Source organism: Malus domestica, chromosome 07, assembly GCF_042453785.1.
Source record: "Malus domestica chromosome 07, GDT2T_hap1".
NCBI lineage: Eukaryota > Viridiplantae > Streptophyta > Magnoliopsida > Rosales > Rosaceae > Malus > Malus domestica.
The window spans coordinates 8755413-8775044 of NC_091667.1; the positions used below are offsets into that span (position 1 = coordinate 8755413).

Sequence of the window (19632 nt, forward strand, 5' to 3'; positions counted from 1 at the left end):
TCGGAAGCATCAGTGTGCAACTCGAATGGCTTACTAAGGTCGGGCAACCTTAGTACAGGCTCCTCCATTAGGGCCTTCTTCAACCTCTCAAAGGCCTCTTGACACCGGTCCGTCCATTCCCATGCCTTGTTTTTCTTAAGAAGGTCTGTTAAGGGTGCCGCTATAGCTGAATACCCTTTTATGAATCTCCGATAGTAGTTGGCTAGCCCCAGAAAGGATCGTAGTGTTGGTACCTTGGTCGGCGGTTCCCACTCTTGAATGGCCTTGATCTTGCCCTTTTCCATCATAAGTTTCCCCTCCTTTATCTTGTGGCCAAGAAATTCTACTTCTTTTGTGGCAAAGGAGCATTTCTCCTTCTTGACATAGAGTTCATGCTCCCGAAGGGTCTTGAACACTATGCGCAAGTGCTTGACGTGCTCCTCCAATGTCTTGCTATAGACAACGATATCATCAATGTAAACCACGACAAACTTGTCAAGATAAGGATGGAATACCTTGTTCATCAATGTACAGAATGTTGCAGGGGCATTGGTCAGACCAAATGGCATGACTTTATACTCGAACGCTCCATATCTGGTCACCATCGCCGTCTTCGATTCGTCTCCAGGGGCTATCCTCACTTGGTAGTATCCCGATCGAAGATCTAACTTTGTGAAGTACCTTGCTTCACCAAGTTGATCAAATAAGTCGGCGATCAACGGAAGTGGGTACTTGTTCTTGATGGTAATCTTGTTCAATGCTCTATAGTCGATGCACAACCTTAGGCTACCTTCTTTCTTGCGTTGGAACAGGACGGGTGCACCATATGGGGACTTGGAGGGTTGGATGTAGCCAGCATCAAGTAGCTCGTTGAGTTGCTTCCTCAATTCCTCCAACTCGGGTGGCGACATCCTATAAGGTGATTTGGAGGGAGGCTTAGCACCAGGCTCCAACTCAATCGCATGGTCGACCTCTCTCCTTGGTGGCAACTTCTTTGGCAGTTCCTTAGGCATCACGTCCGCAAACTCCGCAAGGACGTCTTCCACTTGTTTCGGCAAAGGCCCGTACTTCTCTTCCCCTTCATTCAACATTAGGGTTGCAAGAAATGTGGCCTCGCCTTTCTTCCAAGACTTGGCAAATTGAATTGCCGACAAGTGCTGGGTACACTTCTTGGCTTGCCTTTCCAATGGCACCAGGCAAGGTTGTCTTCCGTCGGCCAGGATACAGAAAATATTGTAGAAGGGAATGGGAAAGGCTCGTACCTTGTCCATGAACTCTAACCCAATGACTACGCCATAGTCGTCCATCTTGACTACGGTGAAGTCGATCGTTCCCTTCCATGTGCCAATGTCTACGTGCACATTACGCGCAACTCCAACAATGGGGGTGGCGTCGGAATTTACCGTCTTCACGCTGCCAGGCTCCTTTGTGACTCGGAGGCCAAGCCTTATGGCTTCCTCCGACGTCATGAAGTTGTGTGTTGCTCCCGTGTCCACCAACACACGCGTCGTCTTGTCACCAGTCTTGACGTCGACGAACAATGATCCTCCCCCAACTTGAGCCTTAGGTTGTGGGAGGGTTGTCTGGATGGCATTCAGTAGACGGATGCATCCCATCGTTGCATCGTTACTCTCCTCGGCCTTGTCCTCCTTGAAGGCCATGGCCTTAAGGGCCTTCTTTTGTGGGCAATCTCGCATCATGTGAGGGCCGTCGCATAGGTAACAAGTGGGTTGCCAAGACTTACCCTTGCCTTTGTCATGCTTATCGGCTTTCTTCTCCTTTGGTTTGCTTGTCTCGGCCTTGTCCTTCGGCTTATGTTCTCCCCCACTTCTCTCATGGTTACCCCTCTTCCCCGTGGACTTGGAATCACCTTGGTGGCTTGATTTAAACTCAATCAAGGATTCGGCAGCGGCAATGGCATCAAACAATGTTTGCACGTGTCTCCTTTGTAGTTCGAGTTTTGCCCAATTTTGCAGTCCACTCATGAAGTACATGAGCTTGTCTTCCTCTAACATGTTGGGCACCTCAAATAACAAGCTCACGAAGGTGTTGACATAGTCTTTGACGCTCCCCGTTTGCTTGAGCCACCTTAGTTTCTCCTTGGCTTCGTACTTGGCATTTTGGGGATAGAAGTGCAACATAAGATCTTTCTTAAATTCATCCCAAGTGGTGAGAGAGAACGTACCTTGCTCAATCTCCATGCTCCGGCGACGCCACCACATAAGGGCATTGTCAGCTAAGAACATGGTTGCCGTTGAGATTTTGGACTCGTCATCTTCAAGCTTCAGGTACTTGAAATATCGCTCCACGTTCCACACGAATGTGTCGAGCTCCTTTGCTTCCCTCTTCCCATTATAGGATTTGGGTTTAAATGAGTCGATTACCTTGGAGTCCAACGCCTTGATTTCCCTCGACCCTTGCACGAATTGCTTCACGACTGCTTCTTTACAAAACGCCACATCTCCCTTAAGTTCCCTTGTGTCCTTTATCTCTTCTTGAAGCGCCACAAACCTTGCCTCTATGTTGTCAAGGTGAACCTGGACTTCCCTCCGCATCTTGTCTGCCATGGTGTTGAGAGCGCCAAGGAGCTCATCTCGTAGCCCTTCCACTAAGCCACGCAGTTCATCCTTACCATTGTCCACCATGGTTTGGATTTCCTCCTTGTCGACAACGTCCTCATCAAGTCGAGTATCGAACTCGAGTATGGTTCGTTCCACCTTCTCGAGTCGCTCTTCCATGGTCTCCACCGATGCTTGCAAGTCCTTTAACTTTGGCTTGCTCTTGGCAACGTCTTGGACCTCGGCAGTACGCTCCCTTAGGTCGGAGACTCCGGACACCATCTCTCCACTTGCCATATCCTACTTTCCTTCAAGTGATTCACGAGCTTGGCTCTGATACCAGCTGTCACGGGATGACTCTTTAAGCCTTCCGCCCGTGCGGCACTTAGACTTGAATACCTCGATGAACAAGCTAAGTAAGCCTTCGAAGCCTCGCTTCCCCGGATCGAATCACAAAGAAAGCTAAGATAGCTTGGAGAATGCTAAGATCACTTAGAAGATGGGAGAAAGGAAGCTTTGTATTGAAAGTTAAGAGAACTTTACAATTGCTTACAATTCTTGGATTCTTGGATGGTTTGGCCAAATGGCCTTGCCTCCTATTTATAGGCCTAAGTCACCTCCTCAATGGAGGGTTCTAGAATCCTCTACTTACATCCAAAAATATCTAGCATAGTTCTAGATACAACTTGCCTAATCTAGATTATTCTAGGTGAGGCTTAAATATGTACACTTGTGTGGAATGTTCCGGAATGCCCTAGATTATCTTGAATGCTCCGCCACGTTCTTGATTTCTCCGGGACGTTCCAGAAGCTTCCATGAAGACAAGGCTTTATGGGCTTAGATATATGATGTCTTGGGCATTTTCTTTGTTTTTAACATGCGGCCCGTGACACTTGGCTGCCCAACATCACTTTGGCACCCGCCTGATCCCTTTTTCAGTTTTCCTCTGGATTGTGGCTTCATCCTGGTGGTCACACCAAAGGGTACGGTGGGCTATAGCTAGGAGAGAGTTTTTAGCATATGTATATATATTTTAGTGCATAGTCTAATATAATAGACAAAAAAAACTGCAAGAAGAATTATTGAGTATTTAGCACAGCTAGAAATATAAAACTTATCAGGGAAATTGTGATGCCATTTTGTTTAAGATTATTCTGCTTTGATTCAGCGGGCTTTATTTTAGTTTCAATCAAATTTTTTTAAGATTGCCCTTACATCTACTTTCATTGTTTTGATTTGTGCTAGTTGTGTGATTGTAATTGAGATGTCAAGTTTTTTAATCTTCTTATTGTGTTTGCATCTAAATATATGTAAATTTGATGATTCATTGTAATTTATGTGGTTTGCAAATGCGAAGCTTGTTGAGTTCATACCAAGTAAATTTTAAGTATACAAATACAAAAGTTAAACTTAAATTTTTGCATACAATATATATGTAGCAAAAAAAATATATCATTTGATTTTAGGGTATTTTTTTTAGCTAGCCCACCCATAAAAAAATTTCTAGCTCCGCCACCAAATTTTAGAACACTATACCTGAAAGACTTGTTTTGAAGTAATATTTATGTGACATATAGATATGTAGTGCAAAATGAAATGATTGTCGTTTGTATTGTTGAATAAAAAAGAACTTGTGAATTCATATGAATGTTTAGTATTTTGTATAACCCAAAGTTTTTTCATTTGGTTATTTATTGAGTAATATTATATTGTTCGTAATTGGTGCAAACAGGTCAAGTCAAGTTACTTGTTAATTTTAACGGTTGGGTTTGGATTTAAATTTATAAACCCTTTAACCTAATAGGTTTTGACATGGCACAACTTGTTAAAATAACAAATTTGATACAAAAACAATACGAACACGGTAAATATAATTGTTTACCAGATAGAAATCTTACCCTATTGACTTTGTATTTTATTTTCTTACATAATACAATGAAAATATAAAATAGTGTATGACATTATATAAGGCAAGTGCGTGCCATTAATGTTCATTACAACCATCGTTGCATATAATAAATTTTCACAACCTATCTCCAACACTATAACCACTTTTAGGGCCACCTTGCTATTGGACTTTGTGTACATCTTCACCGATTTTTTCAACATTTTCAAAAAAGGACAATGCTAGACAGATTGAATTTGTAGACAAAATTTTGTAAACTAAATGATATAGAAGTTGATAATTAGATTATGACTTAGGCGTTAATAAATGTGCTCCTTCCTATTGGTGATGCATAATTTAGTTTGTAGATTTAGTCTATAAATTTAGTCTTCCTAGCATTAGTCGACAAAATATCTGAAAGGAATTAAAAACCTTGCATTTTAGGCACCGCTACGCACACAACAAATGAACGTAATCATTGTTCCAACTTCGCAACAAAAACTCTCATGTAGCATCGACAAACTACTATATATACACATACCCAAAGCTAAAACTGTGTCTACGTGCAAAGCAGCCTGCTTTATTAACAAAGAAGAAAAAAGATATGGCTACTACTCCCGGAATTCTCACCGACTGGCCATGGACTCCTCTTGGAAGCTTTAAGGTCTCCCCTTCTACAAACCCTAGCTCCCACCCTCTCTCTCTCTCTCTCTCTCTCTCTCTCTCTCTCTCATGTACCTACAATGCCACGTACCGAAAATTTTAAAATGGACCGACCTAGAGTATGAACGAAGTGACTGAACAACTGGTTTGCGAGGCCAATAATGCAATGGCTCTGAACAATTAAGAATATCCTATGCTCCAGTCCATACTAGAAAACTTTGTTTCCTCCCCCGTTAAGATTTTTATTGTATATACATCATCGATATACTTTGACGTACTAATAACTTAAAGTTTGTGATATTGGGGGTTTCAGCATGTGGTCGTGGCTCCTTGGATCATTCATGGTGCATACTCGTATTTCGTTAACGATGAGAAAGATAAAGATCTATCTTATTTCCTCATATTTCCATTTATGCTGTGGAGGTTTCTCCACAACCAGTTATGGATCTCTCTTTCTCGATATCGGACGGCCAAGGGCAATGGCCGGATTGTTGACAAGGGTCTTGAATTCGAGCAAGTCGACAGAGAAAGAAACTGGTACCTATAAAGAACTACATCAGTCGAAAGCGTATTCTTAGCTAAAAGATGCGATGCCGCATTACAATCTCAGAAAGATGTCTTATAACCAATCCATTTAAATTTCTTTAATTATATCTTCTTCTTCTTTTTAATATTTCTTTGGGCAGGGATGATCAAATATTGTTCAATGGAATTCTATTCTATCTGGGGAGCAGACACTTACCTGGGGCTACGAACCTGCCATTTTGGAGGACAGATGGAGTTATTCTAACGATTCTACTTCATGCCGGTCCAGTGGAGTTTCTCTACTACTGGCTCCACAGAGCACTTCACCACCATTTCCTATACTCTCGCTACCACTCACATCACCATTCCTCCATTGTCACTGAGCCAATCACTTGTAAGAAAATTATCCAGATACCCCTTCCAGTTAATTAGTAGTATACTTCACTTTCTCTTGGTACGTGAAAGTGTTCGTTGCATAAGAGATATTATTCTATGGAAGCTGTTATTGGAGAGATATTTTTTTAATTGTCGGGTATTTAAAGGGTAGTCCGCATGTTATAGTTTAAGTGGAGGAAATAATATATCATTTTATGTGCTTTCATTTATTTTATGACATGCCAAATACCCGTTTGAATACTAATCACTTTGAAAAAATTTCTGTTTTTATTAACACTTCAAAATAAGTCTCATGCACTTTGATTTTATTAACAATCAGAAATAAAGGAGAGAAGAGTGCAACATGGAACCTTTAGACTGTTAATAATATTTTTTTGAAATTGTAAATTAATTATTTTAATTAACTTATAGTTACTATATATATACTAGTTTAATAATATCGTTTGTTTTATATATATACACACACACACAAGAGTCTAAGCTCACACATTTTTTGTGTGAAGCAGTTTTCTGCTCTTTTTAAGAAAATACATGGGAGAGAGTAGCCGGAGAGTCACGTAAAAATAGAGGGATTGAGAGAAATAGAGAAAACGTGATAGTGGAAAGATTTATATTTATATTTTTTTAAATTAGAAATATATTATGAAGATATGTGGGTGAGAGAAGAAAAAAAAATTTTGGTTTTTGCAAAATTACATTACTACCCATAGTTTTATTTTGTGATATAAGACCAAATTGTCTTTACATCCTCTTTTGGTAGACAAAGTGGATTTCATTAATAATTAACTAGTATATGCCTGCACACAAACACTTTATGTGTGAGTGTTTTTTATTTTTGTTTTTAAAATGAGAATAAGAAAGGGAGAGAGAGAGAGAGAGAGAGAGAGAGAGGAAGTGGGAGTCAGAAAAAGTTTTTGTTTTATATTTTTTAATATTAGATACATGCTAAAATCATACGTAGATGAGACTTAAATAAAAAAAAAATTTGGTTTTGTGAAATAACATTATTGTCCATAACGTTTTTGTTGAGATAGAAGACTAAATAGTCTTTTCATCCTCTTTTAGTTGACAAAGAAGATTATGTTAATAAGTAGTTTAGATTTAGATGTATGTGAAATGATATAAACGGAAAATCAGTGCTTAATGATATAATGAAAAATAATTGTCTTGAATGTATATATTTGTTTGATGTATCGCGCAGCTGTGATTCACCCATTTGCGGAGCACATCTCATACTTCGTACTCTTTGCTATACCAATGTTGACAACTATATACACCGGGACATCTTCTATCGTAAGCTTTGCTGGTTATGTAACTTATATCGACTTTATGAACAACATGGGACATTGCAATTTTGAGCTCATTCCAAAGTGGCTCTTCACCATTTTCCCTCCTCTCAAGTATCTCCTTTACACCCCATCGTAAGTCTCGCTTTGCCCTCATTCACTATTTTTATACAACCGGTTATAGGGAAAAATTACTCTATACGAGTCTTGGGAATATGCATATGTCATACACATAATTAGTAATAATAAATTTACACATTTTTATTGAAAATTATTCTGGTCCCGATGTTATTTATTGCTTTTGTAAGAAATTTCACAAGAAAAAAAAAACCGAAATCGTTTTATAACGCAAGAAATAATTATGGAACATATATACACCTGATCACTGATCTCATCCAAGTGCCGTACAAAAATGTCTACGCAAGCAATTTAATGAGTCTCACAACTTTCTTAAGCTGTTTGTAGATGAGAAATCATTCGATTAATACTAAATAATATTCAACTTTTCGTTTACTTCATCTCCCAACAATATTGTGAATCTCAAAAGAATTTTCCCAGTAATGTATAATTAATCTCCCAATAATAATTAACGTTAAACTATAAATACAGAAAATTTATAATTAATCTTTAATTTTAAAAGAGTTGCCTTAGCATTTCTGTACATAGAACTTTGGACACCGCTGAATAAATGGGGGGCGGGCAGGCCATAAATGTTTTCATAAATGTCTTTACCTGAAAATAGATTTCTGTCACGGTAAGAGAGCTGTTATGGTCTTATTGCGTGTGTTGGTTTGACTGTCCACGTTTGAGCTTAGAGCTGCCAAATTTAGTGCATATGGTTACCACGAATCTTGGTCCAACCACCAGCATTATATATGTATCATTTTCTGGGTTTGCATCACTATCATATTATACCTATTATATATCACTATTATTGTTAGCCCTTAGTTATTTATTACTTTATATGAATAATTTCTCCCTGATGTGTTTATATGAGAAGTGCCGACAAGATATAGTCTTTTAGTTACGTGGACGTATTGACAATTTTTGTATTGTTTTAGAATAAAGTAAAACAATATAAAATTGTCAATTCACAAACAACTAATCTTAAAACAAACACAAAAGCAATCTTAGACTTAAATATAAATGAGAAAAGAAACCCTAATTCTTATCCTACGAAAAAAAAAAACTCTAATACATAAAATACTAAAATACTTTACATAATAGTAAATCAAATTACTAATCAAATTACTAAATACCCCCACTTTTTCTTTTTCGAAACTAAATTCCCATTAAATTTCGTCATTGTTTTTAAATATTTTTTAAATGCTAATAACAGTTCTTTTTATATTTAATAAAAATTTTTGACATGCATCGCAGGCACCATTCTTTGCACCACACGCAATTCAGGACCAATTACTGTCTCTTCATGCCAATCTACGACTACGTATATGGCACCATGGACAAATCAAGCGATTCACTCTATGAAACTTCCCTCAAGAGGGAGGAGGAATCGCCAGATGTCCTCCATCTAACCCATCTAACCACACCCGAGTCCATATATCATCTACCGCTAGGATTTGCTGCCTTAGCCTCTAGGCCCCACACAAGGACGTGGTACTTGTGGCTGATGTGGCCTGTGACATTGTGGTCTATGATGGTAACTTGGATCCACGGCCGTACATTTGTTGTTGACAGGCACCGCTTTGACAAGCTCAGATTACAGACTTGGGCTATTCCCAAGTACACTTTGCAAGTGAGGCCCCATCCTTAATTACTCTGTGAAATTTGGTTGTACTTGTGTTTCCTGCTATTATTATTATCATTATTATATTTAATGAGATCTGATTTAATTTGTTATTTGTAAATTTCAGTACCTTATGCAATGGCAAAATGAAGCTATCAATGGTTTGATTGAGGACGCCATACTTGACGCAGAGGAAAAGGGTGTCAAGGTTTTAAGCCTAGGTCTCTTGAATCAGGTAATTAAAAAATCTGGAATATCAAATATGTTTGGTAAAAAAGAAAAAATATATTTAAAAAAAAAATAAGACCATGCTTCTAAAAAAGGGTTTTTTGTCAAAGCATAATAATTAGTGTCTATTTAATGAAATTTTCAAAAGGAAAACTAATGAAAAAAACTTGAAAACTTTGAGTTTTAATGATAAGGACAAAATAAAGGGTAAAGTGAATAGTACCATGATTGACTTTTTAGTGTAAAAATATGGTTTTTCGTTAAAATGAACAGTACCAAGAGCTTTTCGTTAAAATTCCAATTTTCAAATGGTAAGTATACCCTCACATATTCTATAAAATTATAATCATTGGGTCTACATTATTCTCTTTAACAATTATTATATCATATTAAATACTATATATTTTTTAGTCTTCACAACAATTTATACAAAAGTTTACCAAATACTCCGACATTATTTTTTTGTTAAAAGAACTTTTTCAAAAAAAAAGTTTACGAAACACTAAAAAACTTTATTTTACAACTGTCTTTTCTCACAAATACAACATAAACAGTTTTTTTTAAGAAGCACAACAATACCAAACTAACCCTAATCTCTTGTTCAATCAGAAGTTAATTAATTTTACCAAAATCCTCACTTCCAAATAAATAGTAGTATTGGGATGATAATATATCTCTGTGTATTTATATCTATATATAAAAATAATATTGGTTAATGCATGGTCTATTGAGAAGTATTTGTCTATGTAGTAGGATACTCTAAATTTAATGCACTGATGGTCCAACCCATATGGTTCCGTGATCACCTGTCTTATACCACGGTGCATTTAAAGATTCTGTCACGTCACCATTAATCTCTCGATTGGAAAAAAATTCGTGTGCGATGTGGCATTATGATTCAATATGCATATTATATAAATAAAAATACACACCAAACAATATTATAATTGAAATGACATGATTAAAGTGAACCCATTTTGTATAAATCTCTCTCCTTGAATTAGGACCACATTTATTACTGCGCACTGTATTTATTTCCAATTTTATCCATTCAAATTTCAAACAGTTGTTTATTTATTTAATTTCCATTTATGTAAGGGTGAGGAGTTAAATAGATATGGCGGTCTCTACGTTCAAAGGCATCCAAATCTCAAAATCAAGGTGGTGGATGGAAGTAGCTTGGCTGTGGCAGTAATCCTAAACAGCATTCCAAAAGGGACAACGCAAGTTGTTCTTAGAGGCAAACTCACAAAGGTTGCTTATGCCATTGCCTATGCTTTGAGCCAGAAGGGTGTCCAGGTAAACGTATACATTTCACGCGATCATGTTGGCACGTCATGTCTAATTCTTTGTAAATAAAATTATGTTTCCTTATATCTCCTAACCTAAATTGTAAATATCTTAGATAACTACATTATACCCGGCTGAGTATTTGAAGCTCACCAAATCACTAGGCACTGAAAGTAATTTGGTTGTTGCAAAAAGCCACGCCCAAAAGGTATCAACTGTCGCATTTTCCTAATTCTCAATTCTCTTTATCTATTTAAATATATTTATTTATATTTTGGATAATATTTAATGCCAATTGATTAATTTGCAGATATGGTTGGTGGGTGATGGACTGACCGAGAAAGAACAGATGAGCGCACCAAAAGGAACATTATTTGTTCCCTTCTCACAATTCCCACCCAAAAAATTGCGCAAGGACTGCTTCTATCACTACACTCCAGCAATGAAGACTCCCACATCTCTTGAGAATGTTCACGCTTGCGAGGTAAAGCGTTATTCACTTATTCATCATTTTTCCCGAAACTCTAAACCCTAAACGCTAAACCTACCTTTTTATGTGACGACAGAACTGGTTGCCAAGAAGGGTGATGAGTGCATGGCGAGTAGCAGGAATAGTGCATGCCTTGGAAGGTTGGAAGGAGCATGACTGTGGTTACACCATGTCCAACATCGACAAATTTTGGCAAGCAAGTCTTGTGCATGGGTTTCAGCCTCTGACGATCAGTACCATTCACACCAAAAGTCAGTGATCTGCAGCTTCATATTTAAAAGAAAAAATAGTTACTTAAATCAGTGATCTGCAGCTTCATATTTAAAAGAAAAAATAGTTACTTAGTACTATCTTATAATATTTATTCATGATTATCCCTTGTTTCAGTTGCGTTATAGTGTGGTAATGCTGGCTATATTATATAAACAGCTAGCTAGATGTTATCAATGTATCATATTGTTGTTTATGAGTATTTCTATATTATATAAATGGATATCACTTTGGAACTATTCACCGGGAAAATTTGATTGTTATTGATCTTTTGTTAATACTTGGTGGCTTTAATATACCAAAGTATATATCTCAACAACTTATGTAAAGAATTCGATAATTGTATATATGAATTTATTCACTTTACAATAGATCAATACAAGGGTATTTATACAATACAATGATCAATTAAGATCCTCAATCATGCCTACATAAGTTGTTCCTTATTCTACACATCCATATAGAGGGAAAGCAATCAACCTAGGTGATTGATATCATATTACATCAAATTAGCCCTAATAGGCTTTACTTTCCTCAACACTCCCCCTCAAGTTGGAATGTATGTTGATGATTCCCAACTTGCCAAGTAAAGCCGTGAACTGGGGAAGACTCAATGGCTTAGTGAAGATATCTGCTGGTTGTTGTGAGGTCCTTATGTGAGCTGTCTTGATTATTCCACCTTGAATCTTCTCTCAATCAAGTGGTAGTCAATCTCTATGTGTTTAGTTCTCTCGTGGTACACTAGGTTTGAAGCAATGTGAAGTGCCGCTTGGTTGTCACAGAATAACCTAACAGGGTTTGAATGCGAGATGCCCAAGTCTCTCAAAATGTATTTTAGCCAAGTGATCTCGCAACATGTTGTAGCCATAGATCGGTATTCGGCTTCAGCGCTTGATTGTGACACAGTGGTCTGCTTCTTGGTTTTCCAAGACACGAGTGACTCTCCAAGGAAGATACAATATCCGGTGGTGGAGCGACGAGTATCACGACATCGAGCCCAATCCGCATCACAAAATGCCTTTAATTGAATGGAGCCAGATGCAGGGAGAAAAATGCCTTGTCCCGGTGTGTGTTTGACATATCGTAATACTCGATAAGCTGCTTCTAAATGCGGAGTTCGTGGTTTATCCATAAACTGACTTAAAATGTGGACAGCATAAACCAAGTCTGGTCGTGTGACGGTCAAGTAGATTAACCTACCAACGAGCCTTCGATAAGAAGAAGGATTGTTGATGTAGTCACCATCATCTTTGCTTAAGGATAAATTCTGCTCCATGGGGGAAGACGCTGGTTTCACTCCAAGATGACAAGCATCCTCAAGTATCTCAAGAGCATACTTTTGTTGTGAAAGTGTGATGCCCTTGGTGGAACGAGTAATCTCGATGACAAGGAAGTACTTCAATTGACCAAGATCTTTCAATTTGAATTTTTATATAAGAAAGAACTTTGTATCTTTAATGTCCTGTAGATTATTCCCTGCCAAAATGATGTTATCTACATAAACAAGAAGAGCAGTAAATTTTCCAGCTTAGTTTCGGACGAACAATGAATAATCTACCTTAGATTGACTGTACCCAGCTTGCTTGAGAGCTAACGAGAGTTTAAGAAACCACTGACGGGAAGCTTGTTTGAGGCCGTACAACGATTTATGGAGCTTATAGACTCGTGTCTCCCCCTTTCGACAAAAACCAGGAGGTAAAGACATGTAAACATCTTCATGAAGATCTCCATGAAGGAAGGCATTGTTAACGTCAAGTTGATGGAGATGCCAATGTTAGAAAGAAGCAACAACAAGAAGGAGGTGGACAGTAGCATGTTTGGCGACCGTGGTGAAAGTTTCTCGGTAGTCTAAGCCCTCAATCTCATTGTAACCTTTAGCAACTAACCGTGCTTTATACCGTTCAATGGATCCATCAGAGTTGAACTTGATTTTGTATACCCACTTGCAACCGATCGGTTTCTTACCAGGAGGTAAAGGTTGAAGGGACCAAGTGTCATTGGCTTCAAGGGCAGCCAATTCATGTTCCATGGCAAATCGCCACTTGGGGTCAGAAGAAGCTTGGGCAAATGAGCGGGGCTCGGTCCCAACTGAATTAGAAGTGGTGAAAGCATGATGCGTGGGCGACAAGCGATCATATGAGAGAATAGTAGATAAGGGATGAGAGGTACCTCCAGTGTCAAGCAACGCTGAGGTAGATGATGGGAGAGACCGAGAATGGAGTGTGGCATCGATGTGATACTGCTGAAGATAGCGAGGTGGATGGGTGGTGCATGTGAGCTGTGGAGGAGGAACCGGGGCAAAAGAAGGGTCAGGAGTCATACGCATGGGGCGCATGCATGGGATCTGGTGCATGGGTCTCATGCATGGAAGTAGATATAGAAGGGTCAATGGTGGAGGTAGGCATGAGATCATAAAAAACAGACTCTTGAGCGTGGGGTAGCACAAAGGAAGAATCTGCAGCGGAAGAGGGGAAGGGGAATGCTGTCTCATGAAACAAGACATCACGAGAGATGAAGATTTTCCCCGTAGTGAGATCATATAGCCGATAACCTTTGGTGCCGTATGGATAACTGAGGAAAATATAGCGCGTAGCTTGTGCATTAAATTTGGTGGGACGATGATGATGGGAAGAGGCAAAACATAAGCACACAAAGACCCTGAGATGATCATAGGTGGGTGGTTTGTGAAAGAGCAGTTCATAGGGCGTTTTCCCTTTAAGGACTGAGGTGGGAGTACAATTAATAAAATATGTGGCGGTTAAAATGGCATCACCCCAAAACTTCTTAGGAAGATTGGCTTGAAACAATAGGGCTCGGGCTACATTAAGGAGATGATGATGTTTTCGCTCATCTACGCCATTTTGCTATGGGGTAGAAACACAACTAGTCTGATGGAAGATCCATTTATTTGAGAAAAATTGTGTCATCATAAATTCTGGTCCATTGTCACTGCGAATGGTTTTAATCTTGGAAGAAAATTGGTTTTCAACAAGGTTGATGAAGGTAGTGAGGTATTGACGAGCATCGGACTTATGGTGCATAAGGTAGACCCAAGTGCATCGTGAATAGTTATAAATTATGGTTAAAAAATATTGTGCCCTAGTAATGGTAGGAACATGATAACCTCCCCAAATATCAACATGAATTAATTCAAAATGGGCATGTGTATTAATTGAACTAAATGGAAATGAAACACAGGTTTGTTTAGCTAATGGACAGATTGCACAATCACCAATATCAGAAAATGGCATGGTTATAACAGAATGAGATAGGGCACGAAGGCTTTTATTGGAGAAATGGCCAAGACGTTGATGCCAAAGCTGAGGGGAAGTTGTGGTGACGGCTAAAACGGAATGGCTGCCAAGTAGCTTCGCAGTATCAAGGTAATAAAGTCTTTCTTGCTCAGTTCCTGTCCTAATCATCCTCCCCGATCGTTGGTCCTGAAGTATGCAAAGCACATTAGTGAATATGGTAAAGTACGAAGAGGTTTTAGCAAGCTTGCTAACAGATATCAAATTCAATCTGAATGATGGAACACAAAGCACATTATGTAAAACAAGATCATTCGAGAAATGAATGGTGCCAACGTGAGTCACATCGACAAGAGCATGGTTGGGAAGATGCACTTGTCGACTAGTAATGGGTTTGCTGCTGGTCATCAAGTAGGGCAAGCAAACAATGTGGTCTATGGCTCTAGTGTCGAAGATCCAACTTGTGTCTTCACTAAAAAATGAAGCACATAAATTTTTACCTGATAGATCATTCATGTTGGACACGGAAGTGACATGATTGGCCAGGTGGTTGGACTTGTTCTTGTCGAGCAAAGCAAGGAGATGGTGATATTGTTCCGCAATGAGGCTACATGAATGAGAAGGTGCAGCTGAACTTGCCGGATTAGAATCAACATGGTTCATCTTCGAAACAAATCCACTTCGATCTTGGTGATCAACCTTATCATTGAAGGAATTTATCCTCTTCAGCTTGCGACAGTAGTCAATAGTGTGGCCCTTCAACCCATAATAGTCACACTTGAGATGTGCCCGACATGTCTCTGAGGTGTGCCTTACAATGTTGCAGTGATCACAATGAAGATGGGGATTCTTTGGTGTGAAGTTCTTATTAGAATTCTTCAAATTACCTTATACTGCAAAAGCTACTGCATTGGTGATGGAGGCTTTACTAGATGTGTGATTTGAAGCTGCTCTTTGTTTCTCATCTTGTATGATAAGTGAGTAGGCTTTGTTAACAGCAGAAAGAGGATCCATAAGTAAGATTTGTCCTCTAACTACTGCGTAAGCATCATTAAGCCCCATAAAAAACTTCATGCTCTTTTGATTTTGCTGAAACTGCAACACTTCCTTTACAGTGCCACATGTACAATTTGGAATAGAGCACAATGCATCGCGCTCATCCCAGAGACCTATCAATTTGGTATAGTAAGCACCAATATTCATATTGCCTTAAACGCAGCCATGTATCTCTTGTTCAATATGAAAGAGATGTACGTTGTTCACATGTGAAAAACGTTCCTTCAAATCATCCAAGATATCATGAGCAATGTCATTGTAAATCACACTTGCCCTAATATCTTGGGAGACCGAGTTGAGAAGCCATGACTTGACAAGATTATTGCAGCGTGTCCACCGTTGAAGTTCTGAGGCAGAAGTTCCTCTTGGCCTTTTAATGGTCCCATCAATAAAACCTTCCTTATTTTTAGCACTGAGAACCATGATCATGGCACGACTCCAGGTTGGATAGTTTTCTTCATTTAGTTGTTGGGTAACTAAGATAGTTCCAGGCTGATCAGAGTGATGAAGATAAAGCGGATCACTGGGATCATCATACTTGCTCATCTCAAGCTTGGCTGAGGATTTGGTTATGGTGGTATCTTCGAGCGCCATGGACGTCGGCGAGAAGAAATATGGTTGTTAGGGTTTCTTGCTGTGTTGTAAACAGCAAAGAAATTGGTTATTAGAGGCCCAGAAGCTCTAGTACCATGTAAAGAATTCGATAATTGTATATATGAGTTTACTCACTTTACAATAGATCAATACAAGGGTATTTATACAATACAATGATCAATTAAGATCCTACAATCATGCCTACATAAGTTGTTCCTTATTCTACAAATCCATATAGAGGGAAAGCAATCAATCTAGGTGATTGATATCATATTACATCAAATTAGCCCTAACAGGCTTTACTTTCCTCAACAACTTAGACAATTTCCAAAGGAGATGTAAAAAATGCCACATAGACATAATAGTAACAAATGGCATACTATTTACCCCAACCGAGATATCAAAGATAACATGAAAAAACTAAGATGACATGGACAAAGAGATGTTAAATTTAAAGCTGCCTTCAAATTTGATTTTTGCTATTTTCAAAGGCATTCCACTTGTCTTACCTTAATGCAAGCATTTTTAAGTATTATTTTAATTTAAAAACAACATAAATGAAGCAATAAATTTTGGCATATCAAGTGGAAGGAAAATCTTGACAATATGTCAAATTGTCAAGTCAACCATTAAATTGAAATTTAATGTAAAGGAATTGCATGTGTATGTTGAAAGTGAAACCTGTTAGAATTTAAACTCTGATTATCAGAAATATAATTCAAATTATAAGCTATAAGTCTTGTATAAAATGAAAGGAAGAAGAAGGAATGATTTCATAAAAGGATCTGTTGCAAAGAGAATGTGACTCTTGCAGCTTAGATTCTCATTCATACATGCTGAGCATATGAGCTTAATATTAGTACAAACATAGGCTATGAGCCAATGACAAGTGTACTATTACATAGCTTATGACCTAATAAAAGAACTCTCCAATAGCATAATTACTGGTGTAAAATCTTTTTGGGATTTATATTTCAACACTGAGTCTTAAAGCTTTTCATATTATTAAAATTTCTCACATTAAATATTTTTGGTGCAATTTATCTTTATAGCGTTCTCTAAGGACATGACACTCATTCTACCACGTTTACTGCTACGCGACACTTTCGCTCAGAGTTTGGCAAACAATTCTACTTCAAAATACATGTTTTTTGGGATATAATGATAGGATTTTTAGTACATGCGCACATAGGGTTAAAATCACTGAAAAATACTTGCAAGAATAAAAAGTAATTGTAGTATAATCGCCCATGCAAGGTATTTATCCCCAAAAATTATTTGACTAACTTGTAATTAAACTAACTCTCAATTAATTATTAAAACAAACTTTCATAAAAAAAATTGGAGATTTTTGAAGTTTTAAAAGATTAAATTAACAATAAAAGAAATTTGAAAGTTTGAAAATAATGGTAGCAAAGAAGAAAAACGTTTTTAGAATTAAAATAATTACGAGAAATATTAGGGTTTAGCCGTCACTGTTAATAATCCTATGCACTTGTATCAACTACTTATGAATTTCCACATACGTGCCTTGATGGTTAGGTTTTTCTAATGCATATTTTCCTCCTGATGTTTAACCGAAAACGTATATCTAACATGCAACCCGTCTGTGATGTTCAAATCAAATATAAATATGCATGACTCATTAAGCTTTGTGAAGACCGTGGAATTGGGCACCAAAATTATGGGTGCGGACTGAAAAAAAAAACAAGCAAAAAATAGTTTTGGGCGGAGAAACAAAGGCAGCCCAGCACTGAAATTGCTGGATGTTACTTTATACAAAGCTCTGCAACTTTAGGCTGCGAGCTGGGATTCGGATCATGGCTGCAAATGACAGCATGCCGAGAAAGAAGAGGCTCGGTGTGCGGGCTAAAACAAAAGGGAAGCCTAATTGGGCTTGGTCTGTGAAAAAGAAGCAGCCAAAGTTGCTGGTGGGCTGGGCTGGCCAAATTTTGAAGCCACCTTTTCCTTCATACACATAAGGAACTTTTTGGGGTTTCCTTGCCAGCAAAGGCTTCGACCATCATTGATCCGTGGCAACCGTTCTCTTCAATTTTCAGATTTTAATATTTAGGGTTTTTAGAACCCAAAAAATAATAAAAAATCATGCTTCTATTTTATTCGATTCTTTGACTCACAAATTTCACATAGCAAAAATTGCGTAATGCATGAAATATTTATATATATTGACAAATTTATTAAACATATACAATATATATCGGAAGGTAAATATAAATGTAGGGGGTTCATGCATTACAGGGAATGTTTTCATGCTTCATGGTCGTTTCATATATCTTCCTTTATTTTAAGCGTACCTGATTGGCAGAAAACAATAAAAGCCTTTGAATTTGTAGAAGATCCTTCTTGGAAAGCTGGAATTGCATCTCCAATGCGTTGTACCACGTTCAACAAAGAAAAATTAAATTGAATCAATAGCATGTATATCAATTCAATAAAATAATAAATGAACCATAAAAAGAATGACTAAAATGTAATACTCCCCTGATTGAAAAATAAACTCTTTAGCGTAGCATTAAGAGCGTGCTGATAACGTGTTGTAGGCATAATTTACTAAACAATTATGGAGGCTAGAGAGAGAGAGGGAAAGTGCGGCATAGAGAAAGAAGAGAGAGATGTGTAATTGTGAGGTGTGTTCTATTGATTCAATTTAATTTTCCTATGTTGAACATGATACAACGAATTGGAGATGCAAATCTGGATTTTCGAGAATGATCTTTACAAATTCAAAGGCTTTTGTTATTTTCTGCAAATCAGGCACGCTTAAAATAAAAGAAGATATCTGAAACAATCATGAAGCATAAAAACATTCCCCATGATGCATGAACCCCCTATATTTATATTTCCTTTCAATAATTATATTGCATATGTTTTATATAATTATCAATATATATACACGTTTCATGCATTACATAATTTTCGCTATGTGGAATTTGTGAGTCAAAGAATCGAAATAAATTAGAAGCAATTAGGGTTTTTCAAACCCAAAGAATTTCGAAAAAGAATTTAAAATTTATGGGAAAATCTTTCATATTTACACATTTGGTGTTTGTTTTAGTTATGGATAATGTGGGAAAGTTAGTTGTCTGGATGAATGTGATACTATACACACTAACTTTACACCTAAATCACATCTATAGCAACGACTTCAGGTCTATCCAACCTGATTAAGAGCATTGGCACGCTCTTCGTTGTATGAATGGTACTACATTACTTTGTCAGAGACATTTTATTCTCCCCGTTTAGGAAGAACGTTATTGAGTCTTAAGGATATTCGAGAGAACAACGATCATAAATGAAACCACTGATGGAAAATAGAGTTGAATATTTTGCACCTCCTTAAAAAATGAGCCTAAAGCTTTGCTTTGGGGCCAATGAACTATCTCCCAACTGGGA

At 37.7% G+C, this 19632-nt stretch overlaps 3 protein-coding genes across 3 annotated transcripts; 1 reads left to right on the forward strand and 2 right to left on the reverse strand.

Annotated features, from left to right (window-relative positions):
- Positions 1-4878: 4878 nt before the first annotated feature.
- LOC103428452 (very-long-chain aldehyde decarbonylase CER1-like) lies at positions 4879-11556 on the forward strand. The gene is made up of 10 exons (XM_070824588.1): positions 4879-5086; positions 5399-5622; positions 5772-6004; positions 7208-7427; positions 8673-9048; positions 9167-9274; positions 10366-10566; positions 10673-10765; positions 10868-11041; positions 11124-11556. Exons 1-10 carry the CDS (start codon positions 5027-5029, stop codon positions 11304-11306), a joined length of 1872 nt encoding a protein of 623 aa, XP_070680689.1. The 5' UTR covers positions 4879-5026; the 3' UTR covers positions 11307-11556.
- Positions 11557-11987: 431 nt separating this feature from the next.
- On the reverse strand, positions 11988-13022 carry LOC139197665 (uncharacterized mitochondrial protein AtMg00810-like). The gene is made up of 2 exons (XM_070825610.1): positions 12876-13022; positions 11988-12713 (listed from the first exon to the last, which is right to left on the reverse strand). The coding sequence occupies exons 1-2, from the start codon at positions 13020-13022 to the stop codon at positions 11988-11990; spliced, it is 873 nt and encodes a 290-aa protein (XP_070681711.1).
- A 1709-nt stretch (positions 13023-14731) lies between these two features.
- Positions 14732-16218, reverse strand: LOC139197667 (uncharacterized). Its single transcript, XM_070825611.1, has 4 exons — positions 15843-16218; positions 15463-15737; positions 15069-15324; positions 14732-14757 (listed from the first exon to the last, which is right to left on the reverse strand). The coding sequence occupies exons 1-4, from the start codon at positions 16216-16218 to the stop codon at positions 14732-14734; spliced, it is 933 nt and encodes a 310-aa protein (XP_070681712.1).
- Positions 16219-19632: the final 3414 nt, after the last annotated feature.